Here is a 23692-nt window from a genome sequence, read left to right on the forward strand (position 1 = left end):
AGGAAAGGAGAATTCGCTATCCCCATCCGATATGGTGTAGTGGCTAACATCGTCGTCTCTCACACGACAGCCGGGGGTTCGATTCCCCCTATCGGAGATAGTTTTTGTGTTTTTTCTCGTTCCTAATTGATCGGTTATTCTGGGAAATTCTGGGAAATTATGGATATTCCTGTTTCTCGAAAAACGTGTCATGGTGACTCATACCATCAACTTACTCCGCCTTGACTCATCGAGCAAGGCTGTAACCGAATAAGTGACAATTACTTGGCTTGGCACGCAAGGCTTGTCCCCAAGAAGCCCGGACTGGGAGTCATTTGGATTACATTCGTCATGTAGAATACGAGACGAGACTCCTTCGAGATTCATCTGCAATGTAGAATAGGAGAGTATGCTGGTTGTTATAACTCTCGCTTCCTCGTCGTCATGGCATCCAACAATACAACGTTATTTGACTCCTGTGCAAAAGCAACTCGAAATGTCGTTCGCAAGCCCTCTAGGTGAACCGATTTTTGTTGATGTGCACGAGACAAAGCAGGAACCTCCTAGATCTCGGTCGATTAGCCCATCAACCCAACCGAGCGACTCCACAGTCATACAAGTCAATTGTTCTCGATCAGAGGCAAGAGCGGGAGAGAACAAGCTGCGGCCCGCTGGAGGTAAGACGTCCTTTCTCTCTGGTACTAGATGGCATAGTAACAGTCGAGGCAGACATAATCAATCGCATCATCTGGGACTCGACCTTGAGTCCCGACAACTATGTCATTGTTTTCTTGGATCGGTTCCAGGGAGAACTGGAAGTGGGCTTTGGTAGCTGGAAGAAGGAATCGACCGACGAGGAGTTCATTCCCCAACATCGTGTCTTGTATATTAGGGATGTTGATGGTGAAATTGTCTGGGATCGACGCAGGCGGATCGATAAAATCTTCAACAGTGGAAACTCGGCATTTAGCGAACTTGCCTTTCTTGCTTGATCAAGAAAAACATTTACAGTCAATGCAAGTGAATCATTGGAACTCGTATCAAAGCACATAGTTGAATATGATCAATGGTTCCCAAGGTGACCAAGAAAGGCATCCACTATCGAGAGTCACACCTTCCAACTCAACCGTGACAACCTCTGCTGTGTTCAAGTCTAATCTTGACAACTTCCTGTTTCCTTCATGCCCTTTCAATCGATCGCATCAAGCACTTTTTCAATGGATCTCTCAAACCAGAAAAAGCCGTCCCTTCCTCGCTTGTCCACCAATATTCCATTGGAATCACAGTCAACTCCTTTGCTACCACTGCTGCCGAAGCTCCAGGACACCAACGTACGACCCAAGCGTGAGCGACCGGTGACTCTGCCCTCTCCATCCCCAGGACGAGAAGAAAATATCTCTCCCACTGTTCGTGATGTCTCCGAGCCCAAACCTATCTGTTCGACCAAAGGCCCCGAAGATGCACCGGTGAAAAAGAGATCACACTATGATGAGGGCGCTTTTGCGACCCGTGGTCCCCATCACTCTCCCCAGGACCAGATTCCCCAGGACTCTGTGGTCGTCGCAGAGCTTAAGACAAACTGCAGGGTTTGTTAGCTGTCATTTTTCTTCTGTGGCTCTCCTACTAATCCTGCGTGCTAGGTACAAGATGAACAACAAATGCTCGTTGCCGATCTGATCTTTCGCCTGGCGCAAATCTACCAGCGTCCAGAAACATGTATCATGCTCACCATTCAGCAAGATACCGGTGTGTTCTTTGGCAGTACGACGGAGCTCTCTTACCTGCTGAAAATATACGCCCTCCCATCGTTCATCGCGCCCTTCACCAACCTCCGCAACACCAATCTGATCCAGGCTGTCATGCTCGACTTATTACACATCCCCATAGATCAAGGCGTGATAATATTCCTACCCGTCTCGGAGGACAACCTTGCCACTAACGGATTGACTGCTCGAGGCGAGATCGCCCGCTTGGAACGCAATGACCAGGACGGAAGCCTGAACCTCTTCAAAACAATTTCGCGATCGATGTCTCGCCGTCTCAAAACCAGCAGTGGGCAGAGTGTGCCTATCTCATTGCCGTCGACTGTTGGAACCTCCACTGCTTCCCCATCGATGCAGACTGAGATTCGTCATTCGCCGATCGCTGTGGACGATACAGTGGTGTCTCCTGAGGAAAGAGGGAGAGGAACTAACCTTCGCAAGCGCATCTCACTGCGAGGTCTTGTTCGCCGAAGGCTCATGGATATTACCTCTGCCTTGGACAAGGAAGAAAAAGGCAAGGCGAAAGGCGTGACCAAAGAGGGCGACTCGAAGGAAGATCAGTCCAATGAGAAGGCTAAGAACCAAATCCTTGAGGACAGGGAAGAGCAGTAGGTCATATTGATGGACCATAGGAGTGTATATTTTATCCCGCGCAGCTCTGTTCCACATTGTATGTTTTATGCCAATGCCGCTTATCTATTAATGAAGACTTTCAAACAAATTCAGAAGAAAAATGATATACATGGATGATATCCTTACTTAGATAACTACGCTAGGTACCCATCTAGGCACCAGTATCCATTCGTCATACTACATGCATTTCTCCACTGTGACTCGTACATGTCTTCCCCAGAGCCTGTATCTTTGTCTCCAAAATCATTTTTTCTTCTCTTCCTCCCTCTCAGCCCTTTCACCCCGTTTTGCTTCCACTATTTTCTTGCCCAAGACGATGGCATATCACGACATCAGCCCCGGGAATATCAACTCAGTCACCGAGAAGCCTGGCGATCTTTTTGACGCCCCGCCACGGTCAGCCTTGATTCGTTCGTGATGAGCCTCCTCAAATCGTGAAATTATACTCATAGATTTCTAGATGCATGCAATGCTAGGGGATCATGGGGAGCAGGAATCGCACGCGATTTTGCCCGAAATGTAAGAGCTTGTGGTCTTTCATTTATTTGAAATCTGCTAAGGAGTACCTACAAAGTATCCCTGGGCCTACGCGAAATATCGAGAGTACTGCTTGAAGTGGAAGGGCGAGAACAAATTTCACGACATCCTCAATCTGCACGCTACTGGAGACCAAGCGAAGACCATCTCGGTCCGGTTTCCTGTTGGTACAGCGCTCATCATTTATCCTGAAACATGGTTTTCGGAGCCTGGGGTGAGGCCCTGGGTCATCTGTTTATTCACGTCTGCTGATTATGGTAATCGGGTAGATTCGCCTGAAATGATTCTCAATAACACCAATGCCGCCCTTCATGACCTGCGGCAAAGGCTTGATTTAGGGAGAAAGCAGCAGTCTGAGTCTGCTCATATTGATCAGCTTTACGCATGTCGTTTCAATTCGGGACTGTTTGGTATTCCATGGGCGAAAACAAAGGAGCTGGTCGATAGAGTGTCCTTGGGCTTGCCCCTAACTATTGTTTACCCACCAGAGGAAGCCGCGAGGAGACCAGAGCTGTGAAGACGCGCATTACACTTTTCGAGGAAGCGAATTAATGAATGCGAAGACATCTAAATTGAACGGAAGGGCCATTATCTCACGTCAACATAAGCATGATGCTCCTAAACGATTTGAAAAGCTTCTTCAATTTCAAAGGTGATCTATGCCTGGTGGTTTCTGAAGCGCAATGAAACCATAATAAAATATAGCCAATCAAAGTTAGAAATCGCAGACGTCCTCCAAGTTTTTCTTCATGTAAAATGCCCTATTTAACTGGAGAGCAGATATATCACCTGACACCGCGTCTCCGGGTCGCGACCCGCGTCAACGACTCCGCTTCCTTATCTACCAGTACATCTATAACCTCGCCGTACACATACATCATGGCTGGTGAACCCCAGCAAAAGCGGCGCAGGCTCCCTTTCAAGCCTCCAAGCCGCACCTCAAGCGCTGGACCATCGGCGATGCCATCAGCCGCCAAAGAGAAGGGCAAAGCCAAGGAAAGCACCAAACCCACATCTAAAGCTACATCAACATCAACATCCAAAATCCAGCCCACAAGCTCCTCTTCCAAGGCCACATCCAGCAAACGACCCCATGATGATACACTGAGCGCATTACCCGCAACCCCATCCGACTTTGCGTCCGATTCCGAGTCCGAAACACCAGTCGGCGAACGCGAGCGGCCCCTCTCCGAAGAACCGGATTACATGCTCGCAGAAATCACACACCGAACACCACAAGAGAACATTGCGATCGGAACCCCACAAATTCATTCCAAGCTGTTGACGGCCCTATTCCATCATTTCTTCAAAAATGAAAAGACTCGCATTTCGAAGGACGCCGATGCTCTGATGGCGAAGTATATGGATCTATTTGTGAGAGAAGCCATTGCGCGTGGAAAGTTGGAGAGGGATCTGGTTAATGAGAGCAAGGGGACAACGGGCCCTGCGGATAACTTTATTGAGGTACTGTTTCTTCCTTCCATTTCTAATGACATATTGTCTTGTCCTGGGGTACCAATTACTAAATCGTATTTTAATTCTAGGTCGAGGACCTGGAGACTTTAGCACCGTGGCTTGTCATGGATTTCTAGAAACGACACAGGATTTGAATATGGAAGTACCCTCGGAATGGCATGGCGTTGGGGGTTTTGTTCTCTGTTATGATGTTTTGAGATACCAAACTACCGTCTCCTCGGATACAGCAAAGCACAGCACATCATAAAGTGTTTAGATATACGTGACTCGTAACATAGTGATATCCCGTGGTCTTTGATATGATGGTGGCTTTCCCGACGAATGATCCTCCACATAAGGCGGGACTGCATCGAACCCATTGGCATTATGGAGCATGGCGACATCATGGTTGACTCGTTGCGATACCCATGAATTTGCTGTATAGGCCGTCCTCTTTTTGCTGAAATGAGCCACAACCACTGGGAGCTGGTTGTGTTCGGGAAGATGGCCGAGTTTCACATTGTAATCTGTATGTGCGATGTCAAAGACTATGAAGACACGGGTGCGCCATTGCTGAACAGCGATGAGCCGAGTCTCAGCGGGCATTGCGGGATCTCTTGACAATCCATTCTTCTTCAAAACATGCTTTGCTAGTGGGAGGAGATCTTGAGGGGACTCGCGGGCTTTTGTGATCTGGGAACTTCGTTGCGAGACAATCACCAGTACTCGGAGTGGGCCTGGCTGTGCCATGATCATCTATTATCACTGCTCCAGAACTTAGTGAACATTTTGAGAGTGGTATCAATTGGTACTCACACCTGCGCAGTCAAAAAGGGCGTTGCAAATTATGCTGGGTTCCAGGCCGGTTTCGATATATATATGGAAGGCAGCGATGGACATTGCCAAACCACCAGCCAGCTATTGCACAACCTTTGGAACACACGGACCTGCAGACTTCGAGAATCGCCGTCTGAACTGAGTGGCAACTTTGGAATTGGCTGCATGCTTCCACTGGATACTACAAATTCTATTCGACTACGATCAGGGCTGGGTTAGCATCGGACATACGATGCGGATGTCCTGGTTAAGCTGCAAATCCTGTACGATAGTAGGGCAATCATGGCCAATGGGAGAGAGAAGCAGAAGCCCAAGCGAAGGATTCAAATTTCAAATTAAACTAATTATATCCTGTCAAATGCAGTCTGTTTGGGGCCATGGTGCAGCTCCGATGGAATGTTGAAGTAAGGTCAGATTGCTTATGATAAGGCCCAAGGCGGTCTGTTGCCACCGCTCGCGTCTTTTCTCTCTCAACGCGTCTTTTCAGCACAAAGAACCCAATTCAACCATGAACGATGCGACCACTTCCCTGCTCACCGAGCATTTCAGTTATACTCCATTGGTAAGTTGTGTGGGCTGTGCATATCAATTCCCCTCCGCGGCGCGACCCCCTTGCGACCCCACTAACCCGACTTCCTAGTCGCTGATTGACGACATTATCAACTCGATCAACAACCTGATCTACCAGGCAATCTCCAGCTTGGAGTCTGGTCTGATTGCCACTCCGCCAGAGCGCCTGGGGTTTTCGCACGCCACCAATGGCCCCACCATCGCGGACACCGACGACGATGGCAACATTGTTTACCCGGAAGCAAAACTTGAGCTGGAGAATGGATTGTACCAGTTAGAGACGCTTCTTGAGACTAATGTTGATAAGGCATTCGACAAGTTTGAAATCTACGTCCTTAGAAATATCCTTACTGTACCGGCTGACTTGCTTCCCTATGTGCGACTGAAGCATTATGAGGTAGGAGTGGCCTGTGTCTGGCTTTGTACCTTGAGCTAACAAGACTTCGATGCAGGGTCTTTCTTTTAATCCTTCTCCTGATACACCCACGCCAGAGACGATCGCTGCCCAACGCAAGAAGTTGCTCGAGACAAGAAAGCTCAATCGATCTTTGAAAGAAGAATGCGCGCGCAATGCAGCTGTGATCGCGCAATTGAATGCCATTGTGTCGACAGTCAAAACCGCTAAGAATGGCGAGTCGACCGGAGAATCGAAAACACAACCCCCGCTGGATCTGTCTTTCTTAACGTCAAGCGGCGCTGCACAACATCTTCGTGTTGGGGTGGACACCGGCTCAAACACTCAGCACACGCCTCTGACAACACATACCACTTTCATTCTTTCGCAACTTCCAGCTCTGCAGGCAACGCTCGAGAACCTCCGACCAAGATTGGCCTCTTTACCTGCCTCAATGAAGGAGATTCAGACAAAGACCAAGCGCGACGAGCGGAAAGAATACATTGAAGGCCGAATTAGGCTACACTTAGAACGAGCTGGACAGCTTGCTATGGGCGATGATGGAAATCCAGTCGTTGCTGGCCGCCGGATTGATATATCCGAAGCTCATGCGCTGGAAAGTGTGGCCAACATGATTACGCAGAGCAAGTCTGCGTAGGATGATTCATTTTCAAGATGAGACTGGTTCTATGAAGTTGAATCTTTTTTAGTATTTTGTCTAATGGGTATTCTATGAAGACCAGGTAACGGTCCATGTGTCCTGAGTCTTGCGGAAGGGAACAACGTCGGTTGCATCCGACTGCAGAATGTCTACAATCTTCTCACCCTTCTTGTCGATGGTGATGAATTCCTTGGTCTCCTCGCCAATATCATAGAAGGCGCGACCAAATTTGCTCATGAAGCCTTCTACAATTTCCGGGGTGATATCATCTTCCTTGAGGATTCCCTTCTCACATGCCTGCTCGAAGGAATCGAGGACGACCTGGGTGGTGTACGGCTGGGTGAAGACACCAGCGGCAATCTTCTCACCGCCGCGCTTGGAGGCAGCGGGGTGTGGAGCGCTATCAGAGCCGAAGAAAAACTTGGGGTTACCTGATACAGCGGCACGGAGAAGGGCGTCACGATCGGCCGGGGTCTTGGCGACAGGCTTGCAGAAGCAGAATGGGTCACCGGCCCAGTGGTCAACGATGATAGACAGGTGGTGAGCGGTAATGGTACCGGCCACAGTGGGTCCGCACTTCTTGACGGCCTCAATGGCGGCGGCTGTTGTGCAGTGCTCCAGGATAATACGGAGCTTGGGGAACTTGGCGTGGAGCTCCAGCAGGGTAGGCAGGAAACGCTCCTCGGCGGACAGCACTGTCACATCGCCTGTGGAGGGGACCTCTCCGTGCAGGTTGAGAATCAGGTTCTGGCGCTCCATTTCGGCGAATACCGGGTAGAAGGCGGCATAGTCAACCACGCCGGAGCTCGAATTGGTGGTGACACCGGCGGGGTAGCTCTTGACACCAGTGATGCCACGCTTCTTGGCATCGATGATGGTAGCGGGGGTGATGGTCTCGTGCAGGTACAGCGACATGAGGTAGCTGACGTTGGGCTCAATGGCTTGCAATCGCTTCTTGTAGTCGAGAGCATGGTCGACGGTAGTAATCGGCGGTACCAGGTTCGGCTGTACGATATGTTAGATAGCTGGACATGTCGGATTTGATATGATTTTCCCCCTTACCATGACGAAAACAGTGTTCACACCACCCTTACGGATAGTAGGAGTCACCAGCTCCATCATGGGACCATCACGGAGGTGGACTACGATCGCGGTCAGCTTTCCGCTTGTTCCCTTCATGATTTCAAGCGGTACATACCGTGAAAGTCGGCCGAGGCGGGAAGCCTAATGCCGCGCAGTTTAGACAAAGTCATCATGAAATGAATATAAGCCTCAAGCTTCAATTAAAGATTGCACAAGATAGAATCGAAAGCCAAGTTTGCCCCGCCAAATTTTCTGGATTTCTGCCAGGCGGTGGATCTCCCCGCCGGATTTCCCCGCGGACCCAGACATCGCGATCTATACAATTGCTTCTTCACCTATTGCATCAGTCGCTCATGAAAACTTCATTTAGGAGCGGTCCTAGAAGGTAACAGAATACGAACCGGAGAGTGAGCACATACCATTACCCCTCATATGTTACAGCCCAACTCCTCTACTCGAGACACATGCAAGCCACAGCTTACCAGCGTTGGATCATGTACATTATCATCGATGACCGATTTGTCCAGACCGCATCTCTTGTGATGATAACCTTTCTCTAGTCCATGCAGGAACAAAGATAATCACTACTCTCCCTGCGTGGGTCAAAGACCCATGTAGCCGCCACGGTCCTCACCTTGCTATCCCGGGCGCTTCGCCGCAACCTATCAGAGGCCAGCTTTTGTTGCCACGACACAACGACCCGTGCCCAGGGGCACAAATGAAAGGTCATGGCTTGTAAGCCTCCGTGATCAGCTCTTAGTCGAAAAGCCTAAATATAACTTTGTGAAGCGCTTTGCCCATTTCTCTTACTGCCAAGTCTGCAGGCGCCCGCCCGTCTGCTAAGACCCCGCGAACTATAGTGCTCCAAAAGAGTAAAGTTCATGTTGTGGTACCTGAGTCCTCGACCCTGGAATTTAACTTCTATGGATGTACGAATCATTGCCGTCGAGTCTATAGTGATTACCCCCATCATGGCTGAACGCCCATGCTGAAGACCCCTATCGATCGCCTGGATACGCGCCCAGTCCCAAATTGGAATTTGTGATGGCAAATCGCTTGCCAGGTTTGGCTTGCAGGATAATATGAAGTTGCTCTGATTGTCCCCGATGGATCCTACATATTCAGCCTGGTTCTCCCTTTCTGCATGACTTCGGAGACTTGAGGTCCCTACCCTTCTCTTCTTGACTCTTGACGCCATTCTTTTCCAGGATCATCCCCGGTCTTTCATTCCCAACTGCCTCCGCGAGGTTCTTTCCTGTCCCCTCTTTTTGTTGCACTTTTGAAAAACACAAATCCTTGCCGGCAAGGTAGACCCCTCTAATCATTTTTCAACACAACCTTCATCCTCTACCTTTATTCATTAAACATGAGCTCCGGTTCCTCTACCACAGGCTCTAATGCCTTTTCTTCCGATACGGATGAATCAAAATTTTTGAAAAAGACTCGGGTCTTGCATCGGGCACGACTGGGTTTATCCCTCTTGATCTTCATCGCTGCTGTCGCTATCATCCCCTGCGAAGCAGTCCCGTTCCATCATTATAAGACCACGGCTAAATGGGCATCTTCTGGTCTGGCCCTCTGGCCTATGAACTTTGATATTCGACCGACAGTAGCTGCCCTTGCCTGTGGCTGTGTTATTGGAGTTTTGAACTTGGCATACGTTGTCGCGGCTCTTCTCCCATTGGTGAGTACACGGGCCTCCTGCTTGAACTGTATGAGATCCCCAACTTACTTGTATGCTTCTAGCCACAATCTCGCATTAAGCTCCTGAATTCCTATTCATCGGCCTCAGCAACTGCAGGTTTCATCACAGCTCTGGTCGGTCTTCTCTTCATCATCTACCTTCCGTCTTCATCCTACCCGACCGGCTTCAACGAGAATGAGACCTTGCACAGCTGGACTTGCAAATGGAAGTATAGCTCTAGTGATGATGTTACACCCATCCACTTTGCACGGGACTGTCACTCTACGAGTGCGGGCTTTGGGCTACTGTGTTTAACACTCGGATTGGAGATCTTCATGGGGATGGCTGCGGCCGCTGGAACCTGGTTCCAGAAGGATGTCGGTCGTCGGCGTGAAGAGCAGGTTCAGTTGGAGAAGTTGGAGATTGCCACCAAGCAGGCGTATAAGAATTGAGAACTGAATTCTTGATCTGGATGAGATATGTATGTGAATGCTTTGGGATTGAGGATTGAGATTTCACTGGATCTCTTGGATTTGGGTACTGCCTAGGCATATGATACTGTAGGACTTGCTGGTTTGCGAGGTATGATTATGATTATGCATGGGACTCGGAATGAAAGACCAAGGCTAGAGTTTGACACAAACCAACTTCTGGTATAAATTACGTAGTACGGAGACGCAATCAATTCAGTCTCCAATTAAATTTAAGTGGAATCGATGAAAATACCCAAGAATGGAGTATTTAATTTACGTTGAAAGTTGCTCGCGAAAGTAGATTGGGGCGTGATTGCGCTACTTTACATAATCCTTATCAGCACCGCCTTTCGGCAGTTCCAGATCGCGTTCAACTGCTTCTTACTCTCTCGCGAATTTCCATCCTGCGCCAGTCTCCAATATGTCGATCGATCCTACAGTTTCCGCCGCTGTCGACCTGGATGATGAGTCCTACAATTCCTCCGAGGATGAAGATTTCCAGCTCGAAGGCGCCCAGGACGATTCCGACCTATCCTCCGACGACGATGCGGCCGAGCCTGCGCAAAAAAAGCGAAAGACAGCTAAGAAATCCGAAGTCCCGGAGGATGAACTCGACTCGGGCGACGAAGTCACAATTCGAAAAGCTCGCGAAAAGCTCGACAAAAAGCGCAAGGGGAAGAAGTCCAAAGGCAAGAATGCAGCCGACGACCATATGGACTTGAATGATGATGAGGGGGGCACTGGAGGCTTTGTACGGACACGTGCTATGAAGCAGCAAATGTAAGCCTTCCTGATTGAATTATGCCTCTACCGGTCTTTTCTTCTGACCAGCATTTACCAGCCGAGAGGAAGAGGAGCGTAAACCGCTAGCCAAGATCGACGGTGCGACTATTGACGTGGACGCTCTGTGGGAACAGATGAACACGCCTGGGACCGAGCTGGGTCTGCGGCTGGATCACATGAAACACGATAGTGAGCCGACCCCAGAAACCGAGCACGCCAACGCGCACATGAAGGACTATACCCCCAAGGCAGAGAATGATTCGCAGCATACCCACGGCGAAGAGATGATCAAAATCAAACGCACCTACGAATTCGCCGGTGAGATGATCACCGAGGAGAAGACTGTGCCCAAAAATTCGGCGGAAGCCAAGGCGTTTTTGTCTAGTGGACAGACTGGCGAGAATGCAGATGTTGCTGCAGCACCGAATCATAACCTACGTCGTCCACTGCGCAAGATCTCCCGATTCGATCCCAATCCAACTGGAACAATCAAGAAGAGCTGGGAGAAGCAGGCCTTGGAGGCTGGCGATCAGAATGCGAGTGGACCGAAGATTAATACGGTGGAGAAGTCCCGGCTCGACTGGGCGCAATATGTGGATCAAGCTGGTATCAGCGACGAACTGCGTGTCCACAGCAAAGCCAAGGAGGGCTATATGGGCCGTATGGATTTCCTTGGTCGCACGGAAGCCAGAAGGGACGAAGAGGCTCGACAGGCCCGTCTGAAGGGCATATGAAGTCTTATCTTTTACTGTGCCGTCTTCTATCTGCGACTCGACAAGGATTACGATCATTACTTGTTCCGGTTTATCAGCAGAGACCATCCCGCTTCATTGCCCCAGAGACATGCATTCCAGGGTCGTATCGTGGAAGCCTCGTTCCCGAGTCGCCTTTGATTCTCCGCCTGCAAGATTGGCCTCGAGTGGATATGCGCTGTTTCGAGCAAGCAGCCAGTCGATCTCGATCCTACCATGGAACTCTCGAGTGCGCATCACCATGTCTCAATCAGTGAAATCAACTTTCAACGGAGTACAGATTACTCTAATTAGTTAGAAAGGTTGATCTTGTTGATTAAACGACAAAAATCCCAGAGGTCAACATTACTAAAATGGCCCAAGGCTCAAAGTTCGTCCACCGCACTGGATTTTGCAAGCTGCAGCCTTGCCTGAACCCTTTACAGGGCACGACCGTTTTGTTTCGAGCGTCAACTCATTAGATTTGGCGGGTGTCATTCCCAGTCATGTACTCTAATTTTCCAGTCCTACCAAATCTGATACCTAATTTCTTCAATACAGAATCAATCTCTATATACACCCTTCCCTCCAAGTACATCATTACATTTGCAACCAATGATGTTCATGCAGCATTTATTCCGCACAACCTATAGAAGCTCAGTTGCTCTTGGGCAAGTACTTGACGCCGCTGCTGGGGCAGTTGGATGACTCAACTAAAGAGGGTCAGTTCCGAAGGCAACAAGATGAGGACGGGTATCACTTACGAGGAGCAGTAGGCTGGTACTGGCCGTCAATTGCATTGCCAGCCACATTGAAGAAGTAGTACATCTGGCTCAGCGCACCATCCTCGCAACCAACATACGGTTCCGAACCGCCATGCAATTTGGACAGTGCGGCTTGGATATCACTAAGCTCATATGTCTTCGAGTCATCGGGAGTGATACCAGCTGCGGACAAGGCCTGCTATCGTCATTACCATTGAATTACTACGTTAAATAGGTAATGATCAAGCTTACCTTGTATGTATCAAGACCCTTGAACAAATCTACCACCTTCTGGAAGAAGTCCCCAACCTCCTCTTGGGGAGAGTAGTTGGTGTAGCAGCTCGGCTTGATGGTGTTGATACAGGTACCGTGCTTGCTCCACTCATGCTCCCAGAACTCCTCGTTACTGCCGTCGTCATTGACCCAGTACGTCTGCATATACGAGAGCAAATCAGTACGATCCTGCGCGGTCAGGATGTCGGAGATGTTGGTGTATGCGCGCGAGGAGTCGCAGCTTGATTGGTAGGTACCGTCGCAGTTGTCGGGCCTAGTAAATTTAGTCAAAATAGCTATTCTTGCCATCATCGATGGTCTATGCTTACCACAGGCCGTGGATGGTCCATGAATCACTTGGGCCGGTCGTGGGGTCAGTATCCCAGAACTGGGTCTGCAGGAGAGCTCCGCCCGGATAATTGTAACAGCAGGTTGGAGCTTTGGACGAGCTGTGGCAGCTCAGAGTGCCATTGTTCGAGCAGGATTTCAGCTGGGCCAGGGCACCGGTGGTAATAGTAGCCAGAGCGAGGATTCGTGAGAAAGACATTGCGTATCTTGTGAGATCAATTGAGTAAATTGGAAATTAAAACTAGAGACGAAGAAATAGCCCGACATTATGTAGAGTCGCGCGGACATTGCCAGGGACACATATTGTCGATCAATGCGGCAGTCGCACATGCACTGATAAGAGCATCCTGATTCGCGATGATCATCGGATATCGCCGTGAACGCTAAGTTCAGAAGATCCTGGAAGTGGGGAGATCTGTTACCCAATTATTTCACTCCTTCCAATGCAGGGTCTCGTCTTTTTCAAGCTACCGTCGGACCTCCTCTTCTCATTCTAGATTTGAGGTTGCATTCGCTGAAACTCCTGCGGATCTCCGGTGCTGATTGATTCCCCAGGAGATGAGTCCCCGCTTTAGTCGGTCGCGCTGTGGCGAACCAAATGCGAGGGATGAGTGTGCCCTGAAGATCGACGGCCCCAATCCTTCACGATGAGCCTGATAGGGTAAGAGGCTGGACCCTAGTCCCTGGGGTCGTCTTCTCCCCTCTTACAATGCTTTACGTGTAAAGAGTTTACACTCGGAAAACAAGTCCAGCGCTGATAGTTTCAGCCACTAATTGACATGAATAGGAAGGCCAAAGGTCTTAAGCAACTCTATGGAATCAATGGTTCTTGCTCCCCATACTCGTCATTCTGCACTGATCGACCAATTTGGATACGCCAAATGGCTGCTGTGGCAAACGTAAAACACACAGCGGCCTGCAGGAATGGAAGACCCATCCAGCTATTGCCGAGATGCATACCAAATCGGAAGAGGTAGGCAAACAACGGGCCCGCAATAAACATTCCGATTGATTGGGAGATCGCTAGTGCTGAGTACAAAGTGCCAACGTGGTCGGGCCGGACTAATGACGTTGCAAGACTGCGTGTGGCGACACTGAAACCTCCGCTGAATGAAACAATCACTAATGCGGTGATCAAGATGCCTGGGCTGGGCGCCAGCCCTAGTAGGGCGAAGCCGATGATTCCCAGAATACCTGTTCCCTGGCTTACCAAGTAATCTCGGAATGTACCATGAAGGTTGAGGAACCGGGCGGCCAAGAAGTTGAGGGCGGGCATGAATACTAAGAAGCTGACAATGCCGAAGATCCCGCGGATAGAAATCAGAAGACTCGCCTGTTTACTGTTAGTCTGGTTCTGATCAATCAATGGGCTGCTTACTTGGGCAATGCTCCATCCAAACTTCTTGGAAGCGTACTGCAAGAGGATGGCAGTGCTTTGACGGCTGAACACGGAGACAAAGACCACGAGAACTATCCATATGACATTGCTGTCTGCCCACATGAATTGAATAGATTCCGTAAAATCGCGCAATTGGTGACGGAGAACCTGAAGGGTAGATTGTTTGCCCAGTCGGGTCGTAGTCTCGGTCGAATTGTCGCCTCTTTCCCGGTTGAGTCTTTTTGCTTTGGCATATTCAAGTGTCTCCGGAAGAAAGAAAACGGAAATGTACCCAACGAGAATAACAACATAACCTAGGATGTAAGGAATCCACGGATTTATTGTCATCAGGTATGCACTGACTGGAGTAGCCAAGACCTCCGCGACAAGTACACAGGACATGAGGCGAAAGAGGGCGGTTGATCTAGCCAGTTAGCCCCAATTGGTATGCTTTAGATAATCAACATACCTCTCCTCTTCCGAGAAAACATCCGCGACTATATTTAACAGGACGGAAGACATGGTTTGATCTCCACCGCCAATGATTCGCCATACTGATGACACCCAGATCAAGCGGAGGGGCAGAACATTTGACCAAGCGCCTGGTACAATCAGTGATAGTTCAGCCAAGTCGGAAAATGGATGTCCAAACGTACAGACTAGTCGAACCCAGAGCTCGCCTAGAAGACTGCCCACGATGGCAAGGTACACCACGGGTTTCCGTCCCCAATGGTCGGAAAGAACTCCATACGCCAGGGAAAGAAGAATTGCTAATCAACAAATGAGCGTCCAAAAGCGAAAGTGGCACTTTATGAATCAATACTTGGAAGTACATCAAATCCATCCTTGTAGCCAAGAATCAAGGCCAACTCCCCTGCGCAGATAGTCAATAACAGATTGGCTCATGTTCCGGTTGTGACTTACCTTGAACAGCTTCTGATTTGCACGGGTCTTCATCATAGGTCGCATTTCCCGAATTCCGGAACTCCTGATGATTTCTGCAGATAATTTGTTCGAAAATCGCAGTTTGAGGGGCCACCGAGAGGAAGCTTCCGAAATCCACGGAAAGAATAGAGACGGCACATACAGTAAGAACCAGTAGCTTCTTGGCGGCTGTTATGGTCGGCACATCAATGGGACTTTCAGACAATAAGGGGGTCGTTTCGGGGTCATCCGTCCGGTCGCTAGTACTGACAGCCATAGTGATTGTTGAAAGAAATAAATTGATGGGTCGCGCGTCATAATAAGTTACTTTCTCGCGTGGAATGCTGGCGCCTTGAACAAAGGTGTCTATCTTAGTCTTACCCCGGTCGAATGCTTATCATCAACGGCGAGAAATGGTATAGAAAGAGTCCAATTGGTCCCTTTTCCTTCCCGATAGACCAAGTGTCCCCGCTAGGCTGAAACGGGATTGGGGTTTCTTTGTCTAGACTCTCAGCATCATGATTGATTCGTGGGTACAGATAATCCTGACAGAAAACTGGTTTAGTCTGGAAACACGTGAGATGTGAGATGTCAGGTCGTAATGTTTATCGCTCGTTCAATGTGATGACTCCGAACTCCGAACACCGACCCCGAGCTCCGAACCCCGTTCAACTCGTCTTAGTTGGGCATTACACCACCGTGAAAGGCTACCTATCTTTGTAGTAGAGAAGTGCGAGTCTTACGGGCACAATTGTCAAATATTCGAGACCTCAAGCTTCAACATGAACCAAGTCTATCTTCAGAACTACTGTGCCTTTATCCTCAAGTTACCCTCAGTTTTAATTCATTAGAGAGCTAGGTAGGGATCACATTGGGAAATCTACCCGCCCAGTGCCGATGTAGAATTAAGAAACCCAAACCGTTGACCCGGATATGTCGTGCTACCTACTTCTGTAGTTAAAAGTGTCTCCAGTCCATGGGTACGTATATTCCCCACTGCGGATCCCAAAGTCCACGGGTCGCGAGTTAAGGTTGAACGCCTCGCGAATTTCAAGTGTGCAAGGGACAAATTACTGCTCTCCAAGATATATCCTCTAGTCAACAAATGTACAAGTATCACGTTTGAGGTGCAAGTGCAGTGGCCTAGAGCATCATTCTGGTTTCTAGACACCCCCTTATTTTGTCTCTGCTGAACTAATGAAGAGAATATTGAGGGAAAGCAAAACAACGTGAGATTTAAATGTAACGGACTGGGTAGGTGAGTCAATTGTGCATTTTGTGTCCAGAAGCTGTATACCTGAACATCCAGTCGCCTACCCGAGGCCATCACCTGAGGCCACGTACCCCAGCCTTAAATATTTACTCCTCCATGGAACTCCTATTGCCGAATCTGAAGGGTTCGAGTACCGGGTCTGATTCACTAGAAGCGGATGCGACCTCTTACCAGTTCAACTTGTACGCAGGTTGGTCATCTTTCAACATAAAATGTATGCATCGTGTGTTGCTTTCAACTTATGCCTGGCATGTTAGCATTAAGAGGCATAAAGTTCAAGTACACATTTTGGTTCAGGGTAGGCACTGAGTCAATGCCCCACTACTCCCTGTCTTGGTAGCTTGTGGTTGGTCACCAAGCATCAAATGTGGAGCACTGAATCATCTCTTCCGCTCTGATGTTTGCAAAGTACGGCTCGCGGTTGGTTATGCGCATTGAAATGATCAAGATCTGTTTTGAGCATGTAATAATTTTAGCGTGATTAAATCTTGCACCCCGTACATAAAGTTGTCTCTAGCCTAATCCCAAGTACTTTTCTTCAACTTTTCTTGCTCTTCTGTGCCCTTGAATATATCCCAAACCGCCCTGGCAATCGCGTCTCCACTGAAGAGTTCCTCCGCCCCCGAGGCTACCTCTATACAGCCATTATAAATAATTTGTTTTTCTTTACTTTCACCAAAATGTCCGCCTCGAGTCAGAGATCAGGCTCGAGCCACACAACTCTCGGCCAGGAGAGGGCACAGGAGCCAGATCTTGAGAAACAGCCCACGGACATTGCCGCTGAGGCGCCGGCGCCAACAGTACAATACCCAGTATCGGACTTGAGTCAGGGTATCGTTGGATGGGAGAGCCAAGATGACCCCGAGAACCCCCAAAATTTTGCGAGCAGCAAGAAGTGGTCTCTTCTCGCACTTATTAGTGCATTCACATTGGTCTCCCCGCTTGCATCGAGTATGTTCTCGCCAGCTGTCGTCTATATGGGCGAGCAATTTGGCGAGACCAATGAGACGGTTCTTGCCTTGACAGTTAGTATCTATTTGATTGGATACACGGTAAGCTTCCCCGTAATCACGGTGCGAGAGATCATGCATTCTAATGATCCTTGGATTTCTAGTGCGGTCCCCTGTTCCTCGCCCCTCTCAGTGAAATTTATGGACGCCGCATCGTTTTATCCTCCGCCAATTGGTTCTTCGTCGTTTGGCAAATTGGTTGCGCCCTTTCCAAGAACATCCAGACCTTGATTGTTTGTCGTTTATTAGCCGGTATCGGGGGAAGTGCATGCATCACCCTTGGAGCTGGTGTGGTTGCAGATATGTTCCCAAGAGAACAGCGTGGTATGGCAACTTCTATCTGGAGCATGGGCCCTCTTATCGGACCTGTAGTGGGCCCAATTGCCGGTGGCTTCCTTGGAGAGCAGGTTAGCTGGCAATGGATCTTCTGGCTTCTGTTGATTGTTGGCGGTGCCATGCAATTTGGTATTGAGATCCTTAACAAGGAAACCTTTGCTCCGGTTCTGATTAAATGGAAGACCGCCAAGCTGGCAAAGGAGCTTGATCGCACCGACTTGATTAGTGCTTATGAGGTGGGCAAAGAAAAGCTCACACCTGGCCAAACTCTAAAGCGCAGCCTCATTCGGCCGGCTTTGTTGTTGACGAGGTCGCCCATCGTGGCGCTTCTTTCACTTTACATGGTAAGACTTCGAGCCCGGTCGTTCATGTCCAATTGAACCTCAACTAATATTGAATCCAGTCTCTGGTCTATGGCCTGCTCTATCTTTTCTTCACAACCATCTCGGATGTCTTCACAAGCACCTACGGCTTCTCGGTCGGCCTATCAGGCCTTGCATACCTGGGCATCGGCATTGGCTTCATTGTCGGTCTTGCTATCATGGGTGTGACAAATGACAAAATTATGCTCAAGCTTAGAACCAAAAACGGTGGACAATTTGAGCCGGAGATGAGACTGCCGACTATGATCATATTTGCTTGTATCCTGCCAATCAGTTTCTTCTGGTACGGGTGGACTGCCGATAAGCATGTTTTCTGGATTGTGCCTATTATTGGCATGTTCCCCTTCGGTGTGGGTATGATGGGTGTCTTTATGCCTATTCAGACCTATATCATCGATTGCTACCCAGCCTATGCCGCCTCAGCAAACGCAACCCTGACAGCGACTCGGTCGCTTGTTGGTGCTCTCCTCCCACTTGCCGGTACGCCCATGTTCGACTCCTTAGGACTCGGCTGGGGAAACTCGCTGCTCGGGTTTCTTGCTCTTGCCTTTGTTCCCATTCCCATCATCTTCACCAAGTACGGCAAGACAATCCGTGAGCGATGGCCTATCAACCTTGAAAATTAGATGGCCTCTGGGATTTAGTAAGGTGCCGCTCGCCTATGAAAGACACCTTTTTTGTTAAAACTTAAACATGCTCAGCACATACGGCGGAAAATTGTATATGAGGGACATGATCGCATAATAGACTTTAGATTTTACATTAATAGAAATTATGTCACAAGTACTTCTAATATACGTTGTGTAGTAGGGATTCAAGCCATGGTAAAAACAAGCGAGTTAAGGTCTACGCCATCCGTCAGACTCGGATACTTGCTCAGAAATTCCGGCGTAATACCCCAACCCTCCTCCTTCATGAATATCTCATAAAAAGCAGGCTTGATACAAAGCTCATCATTTTCATCGCGCTCGAGAACCTTCACGCCCCATGGCCACCGGATCTTAATACAGCATGCAAGCATGCCAAATAATCCCTCGCGATCATTATCATAAAGCAGCCATTGTCGAATCATGTTGGATCTGACTTTCGGCCAGGGAATACAGCTTAGCGCGAGAGGATGCTTAATCTGCAATTGTTCTTCAACGGGCTGCAGGCCGAAAGGAAGGGCTGCAAAGGTCTTTGGACTGGGTGCGACGATCCATCTTGAGAAATGGTACGCTATCCAGCCCATGGCTAACCTCTCTGGCTCACGAATTGGTCGTCTTTCTAGTGCCCTGTGGATCATGTCTGCCAATGGGTTTGTCTTGCTGCCGTAAAGAATTTCCAACGGTGAGGCAGGCGTATCTGGACAGTCCATGATTTGTTCTATGTGAAAGAACCATGGGCAGGAGACGGTCTTGAGATTGGAAAAGTCGTCAGCATAGAGCGGGAGTTGGTTCCATTGTGGACGAGTAGACGATGACGGCAACGGTGAGCTTATTGGTATTGATGGTGTGTTCACATCAGATGAGTGCACTTCCACACTCTGAGGCGTGGAGCCAGACATGTTGGATTGTGTGGGAGCGAGATTTGGCTCGAAGGCTTTACCGTTCACGCCTTGAGTCATCCAAACATTACAAGCTCCTGTATCTTCGATCCTGTCATCCCATGAGATGATCATCGACTTCAACGCCTTTTGGCGCGCCACAAGGATCTCATTTTGATTGCGGAGGCTTTTGACAATTCCAAGAAGCTGTTGGACGCCTTGATCGGTGTGATGTTGTTCGCAGTGGGCTACTTTCGCCTCCAGCTGAGCTGTATAGTTCTCCTTCTTTGCGCGGAGAGTCTTTTGGGCGCGTCTATCACGTATGCGCTTGCGCTCTGCTGAAGATAAATCTGTCATGTTGACTACCTTTCAGACTAAGTTTATTTGAGGCTGACGTAGTGTGGTCGGGTGAACTATATTACGGCGGTACGCGCCAAGGCCTCAGGCACCAACATTTTCAAGGTTTCTACTGCAAATGTTGAATCGAGATGGACGACGATTTGCTAATTCGAAGGGCTCTTGGAAGGATTACAAATACGTTTAACTTTTAGCTTGAGTGCACGTTATCATCACTACTTTCAACAAGGTCCGGGACACGTCGCCTTGAAGTAGCTGCAAGAATCCGCGTTGGAAGCGGTCTTCCAGCATCTTTTGGAATCGGCCTAGGCAGGCGATTTAGAAATCGCCTGGTTTCCCTTTGAACGCCGGTTTTACCGATATCTCGGAGGATATTCATTACAATCCTGTCACTTTCTTGTCATTGCTTTGATCACATGGCAAACCAGTCGGGGAGTGTCCACGCCTTACCGGTATGGCGCAGTCGGCATTGAAATCGGGATTCTTCGACATAATGTGGCCCGGCTACGGCTGACTCGCAGTGTCGTCAACAAATCTACACTGAGCTTTCACAAAGTTTGTATTACGCCTTCTCCGTTAAGCTTCATAAAATCTACATATTAGGCCCATTGAAGCACACCTGAGCATGGATTGGAAAGTGCCTAGAATCAGATCATACATCCGAGCTTGGGTGGCTGAAAACCGGCATTTGCAATCATCTCATGAACTGGCTCGCGCGTTCTGGATTAGGGGCTTATCTTTCCTGGTCTGACTCGCATGGTAGAATGTGATTTAATCTCCGCTCTGTTCGGGGCTAAACATTCGATTCTTTGATCAATGTTTGCTGCTTTCGGGCGGCAATTGTTCCGATGTCCATACTTAAAACAATGAGAATACTGTCGAATACTATGGCTATATTGAGGAACTTGAAAATACAATTATAAACTACAGCTTAAGAAAAATATCCACGATATACTCAGGCCCAGGTGTATGCTTGTTCAAAATTTGTGACTTTACTATAAGTCGTCCTCACCGCGGCATCGACCGTGACAAGGCTCCAACTCTGCCCACGGCCCATCAACCCTCTATTCCGAACATATATCGTTATTCACCGTAGCATTATCCATAAGAGACGAATCTAAATATTTCAATACACCTTGATTCATGATCCTACCAGGCAGTCCACGGATGTGTGCTACCTTAGACTCCCGAAGTCTTTATTGGTGAAGCTCCCGAGGTCAGCGATCGTTATATATATTCACCCAACTTGAACCAAGAACAACCACCTGTAAGTCTCAATGACCCTAGAAATACATGGATAGCAAGAAGATACATGCTATATATACAGCTAACCATCTACCAAAATCCACACATGAAGTCTTTCGAGATATTCAAGGAACGATTTAAAATCAAATTATGTCCAATCTTGGTTGCACCCTCACCTGGGCATCAATATTGCTCTGAAGAGTCCAGTATCTAAAGGCTAGCTCCGGACTGAGGTAGGGATACCGGCCCCGATTCTATGGGCTCTGCTTGGAACAGGTTTGACGGATTACTTCATCATAATTGCTAGACACCTGATACTGAGCAAGAACAGCAAATCTCCAAAGCACCTCCCGAGCTCCCCCGCGTACCAAGAGAGCATGATACTCTGATGTTACAATTGGTTGCTATCAGTACAGTACAGAGATGACCTCGACCACCACCGTAGCAGAGACGCCCGGGCAACATAATCCCTCATCAAGGGACCAGGCACCATCATTTAGTAGGTTCAGGCACCCGAGGAAAGTCACCAATTAACACGACACCCGAGATGAATAATCCGAGGTCAAACATACATGATGCGAATGCAATCACTATTGCGTCCAAGGGCAAAAGCCCGCGAGCAAAAATGCCTCCCTCAAATTCATCTCCACACCATTGGGTTCAATCTATTGAACACACCCCAGGCGAAAATATTACTTTCTAACATGAAACCATTCCAAGTAGCGTTATGCTGGTGGACAAAAGAGGCACGAAGCTCTGCCTTGGAGTAAGGGCCCAATAGTATGATGTCACCTAGATTCCCCTGAGAGGGACCAAGTCCAGCCTATGCACCGTGAAAGATACCTTGGTGCGTGCTTTGCATGAAAATTTCCCCTACAGAGTATAGGTGCTAAATCAAGCCCCAGATCTGCTGCTACTGAGAATGTCTAACATATTGTGATGCACGGTTGATCAGGGCGATCAGACTCTTCGATCAATGTCCGAGCTTTTCAGTTTAATTTTCCTTTGGTTCTATTGAGGTATCCGCATAGCTAGACATCAATGCGCTAGTGGGTTGTCTGGTATGCGCATTAGGGTCAACGCTTTGACACCGATTGCGTAAGAAGTGCTCAGATACCACACGGCTTAGAATAGAACTTGATGATCTTCAGGGTCTAAAGGGTAGTTTTTCCAGGGTTTAATCAGGGTCCAGATAATTAGAGCTGCCCTTCATCACGACCCTATAATAGGGTCATACACGAGGGCTATCAAATCATGACTCCTTGAGCGTCGATGAAACTGTAAACAAGGTGACCCCGCAAACATTCGGATGAAGGAGGTAGATAGTATGGCTTTGCAAAACATAAACTTTCGCCACCAGAGGCTGCTATCCAGGAAACCGGGATTTGCAACGCAAGGCGATGCACTGCAATGCGAGTCAGTAAATGATTGCGCAAAGGCACACCATGAACGAATTAAGAATAGTCCCAAAAGCAAATTATAATTCCATTGTTTTTCCAAATGTTTTAGCGTTGAGGTTCAATGTTTTGGCCGTTGACAAAAGAAAAGAGGTATGCAAGGGGGTGGAACTTGGAAGGGGGCGGAAAGCCCTATCCCTCATCCACGGGTACCTTTGCACCGCCCACATTACTATTGATATTACAGTGCGCTGATTCTGAGCTCTGATTTTTCCTATAGGTTGGGTTGCGATACCGTGATTGCAAACCATCTGAAGTGGCATGGTACGACAAATCGAGTTCCTGCAGTGCTTGATTCTTCATCTTTCCCCTGGACAGTTTGACCGAGCAGGCGACGTTGACAGATTTCCGCAAAAGCAAATGGGCTGTCATACATCGTAGATCAGGTATCAAGTGATCGTCTTGGGAGACTGCGTAGACTGAAGAGGTCAAGCCTCTCATGTCTCGATCTCCGATCTCCAACACGAACCTTATCACGAGCATGTATCTTATCAGTATAGACTCCAAGACCTAATACATACTATCGATAGTAGGCCCTGGACAATGGCATTCAACGACGTCACTTTCATAGCGACCGGGCCAACGCACGTACAGCAAAAGCCATCAATTGACCTCTTGCATCCGGACCTGCATGTTGACACCCGGAGAATGTGAAGCGGCTAGATGCAATAGTAGCGCACGGTATGCTCAGCTCAACTCAGCTCTATTGGTCGGCTGCATGGGACCAGCCATTCTGGGCCTTCCCCGCAAAGTGATCGACGAGCAGGGCTTCCGGATGGTAAGCCATGGCGTTGGAAAGGCTTGCATTGCAGGTAGATCAATGTGCAGAATCTTGT

General features: G+C 48.7%; 13 protein-coding genes across 13 annotated transcripts; 8 read left to right on the top strand and 5 right to left on the bottom strand.

Moving 5' to 3' along the window:
- Positions 1-475: 475 nt before the first annotated feature.
- On the top strand, positions 476-1041 carry N7503_012087 (DUF504 domain-containing protein; the record flags this gene model as incomplete). Its single annotated transcript, XM_057071633.1, has 2 exons — positions 476-656; positions 709-1041. The coding sequence occupies 2 exons, from the start codon at positions 476-478 to the stop codon at positions 969-971; spliced, it is 444 nt and encodes a 147-aa protein (XP_056918244.1). The 3' UTR covers positions 972-1041.
- Positions 1042-1196: 155 nt separating this feature from the next.
- Positions 1197-2354, top strand: N7503_012088 (MIF domain protein; the record flags this gene model as incomplete). Its single annotated transcript, XM_057071634.1, has 2 exons — positions 1197-1565; positions 1620-2354. The coding sequence occupies 2 exons, from the start codon at positions 1197-1199 to the stop codon at positions 2352-2354; spliced, it is 1104 nt and encodes a 367-aa protein (XP_056918245.1).
- A 337-nt stretch (positions 2355-2691) lies between these two features.
- Positions 2692-3429, top strand: N7503_012089 (uncharacterized protein; the record flags this gene model as incomplete). The annotated part of the gene is made up of 3 exons (XM_057071635.1): positions 2692-2785; positions 2836-2894; positions 2950-3429. 3 exons carry the CDS (start codon positions 2692-2694, stop codon positions 3427-3429), a joined length of 633 nt encoding a protein of 210 aa, XP_056918246.1.
- Positions 3430-3791: 362 nt separating this feature from the next.
- N7503_012090 (CENP-X/MHF2 family protein) lies at positions 3792-4504 on the top strand (the record flags this gene model as incomplete). Its single annotated transcript, XM_057071636.1, has 2 exons — positions 3792-4376; positions 4457-4504. 2 exons carry the CDS (start codon positions 3792-3794, stop codon positions 4502-4504), a joined length of 633 nt encoding a protein of 210 aa, XP_056918247.1.
- A 136-nt stretch (positions 4505-4640) lies between these two features.
- N7503_012091 (uncharacterized protein) lies at positions 4641-5117 on the bottom strand (the record flags this gene model as incomplete). The annotated part of the gene is made up of 1 exon (XM_057071637.1): positions 4641-5117. The coding sequence occupies one exon, from the start codon at positions 5115-5117 to the stop codon at positions 4641-4643; it is 477 nt and encodes a 158-aa protein (XP_056918248.1).
- A 595-nt stretch (positions 5118-5712) lies between these two features.
- On the top strand, positions 5713-6826 carry N7503_012092 (MIND complex subunit MTW1; the record flags this gene model as incomplete). The annotated part of the gene is made up of 3 exons (XM_057071638.1): positions 5713-5766; positions 5845-6171; positions 6227-6826. 3 exons carry the CDS (start codon positions 5713-5715, stop codon positions 6824-6826), a joined length of 981 nt encoding a protein of 326 aa, XP_056918249.1.
- A 72-nt stretch (positions 6827-6898) lies between these two features.
- Positions 6899-8085, bottom strand: N7503_012093 (dihydroorotase; the record flags this gene model as incomplete). Its single annotated transcript, XM_057071639.1, has 3 exons — positions 6899-7834; positions 7892-7971; positions 8028-8085. 3 exons carry the CDS (start codon positions 8083-8085, stop codon positions 6899-6901), a joined length of 1074 nt encoding a protein of 357 aa, XP_056918250.1.
- Positions 8086-9278: 1193 nt separating this feature from the next.
- On the top strand, positions 9279-10048 carry N7503_012094 (uncharacterized protein; the record flags this gene model as incomplete). Its single annotated transcript, XM_057071640.1, has 2 exons — positions 9279-9596; positions 9659-10048. 2 exons carry the CDS (start codon positions 9279-9281, stop codon positions 10046-10048), a joined length of 708 nt encoding a protein of 235 aa, XP_056918251.1.
- Positions 10049-10490: 442 nt separating this feature from the next.
- swc5 (putative Swr1p complex component (Swc5)) lies at positions 10491-11586 on the top strand (the record flags this gene model as incomplete). Its single annotated transcript, XM_057071641.1, has 2 exons — positions 10491-10849; positions 10911-11586. 2 exons carry the CDS (start codon positions 10491-10493, stop codon positions 11584-11586), a joined length of 1035 nt encoding a protein of 344 aa, XP_056918252.1.
- A 654-nt stretch (positions 11587-12240) lies between these two features.
- On the bottom strand, positions 12241-13167 carry N7503_012096 (T2 family ribonuclease; the record flags this gene model as incomplete). Its single annotated transcript, XM_057071642.1, has 4 exons — positions 12241-12296; positions 12348-12543; positions 12600-12894; positions 12950-13167. 4 exons carry the CDS (start codon positions 13165-13167, stop codon positions 12241-12243), a joined length of 765 nt encoding a protein of 254 aa, XP_056918253.1.
- A 612-nt stretch (positions 13168-13779) lies between these two features.
- N7503_012097 (MFS transporter) lies at positions 13780-15547 on the bottom strand (the record flags this gene model as incomplete). The annotated part of the gene is made up of 6 exons (XM_057071643.1): positions 13780-14301; positions 14347-14770; positions 14816-14948; positions 15003-15116; positions 15170-15220; positions 15271-15547. 6 exons carry the CDS (start codon positions 15545-15547, stop codon positions 13780-13782), a joined length of 1521 nt encoding a protein of 506 aa, XP_056918254.1.
- Positions 15548-17223: 1676 nt separating this feature from the next.
- Positions 17224-18898, top strand: N7503_012098 (MFS transporter; the record flags this gene model as incomplete). Its single annotated transcript, XM_057071644.1, has 3 exons — positions 17224-17595; positions 17658-18233; positions 18293-18898. The coding sequence occupies 3 exons, from the start codon at positions 17224-17226 to the stop codon at positions 18896-18898; spliced, it is 1554 nt and encodes a 517-aa protein (XP_056918255.1).
- A 188-nt stretch (positions 18899-19086) lies between these two features.
- On the bottom strand, positions 19087-20154 carry N7503_012099 (bZIP transcription factor; the record flags this gene model as incomplete). The annotated part of the gene is made up of 1 exon (XM_057071645.1): positions 19087-20154. One exon carries the CDS (start codon positions 20152-20154, stop codon positions 19087-19089), a length of 1068 nt encoding a protein of 355 aa, XP_056918256.1.
- Between the last annotated feature and the right edge of the window lie 3538 nt (positions 20155-23692).

Source organism: Penicillium pulvis (genome assembly GCF_028828015.1).
Source record: "Penicillium pulvis strain IBT 33274 chromosome Unknown scaffold_8_segment0_segment0, whole genome shotgun sequence".
NCBI lineage: Eukaryota > Fungi > Ascomycota > Eurotiomycetes > Eurotiales > Aspergillaceae > Penicillium > Penicillium pulvis.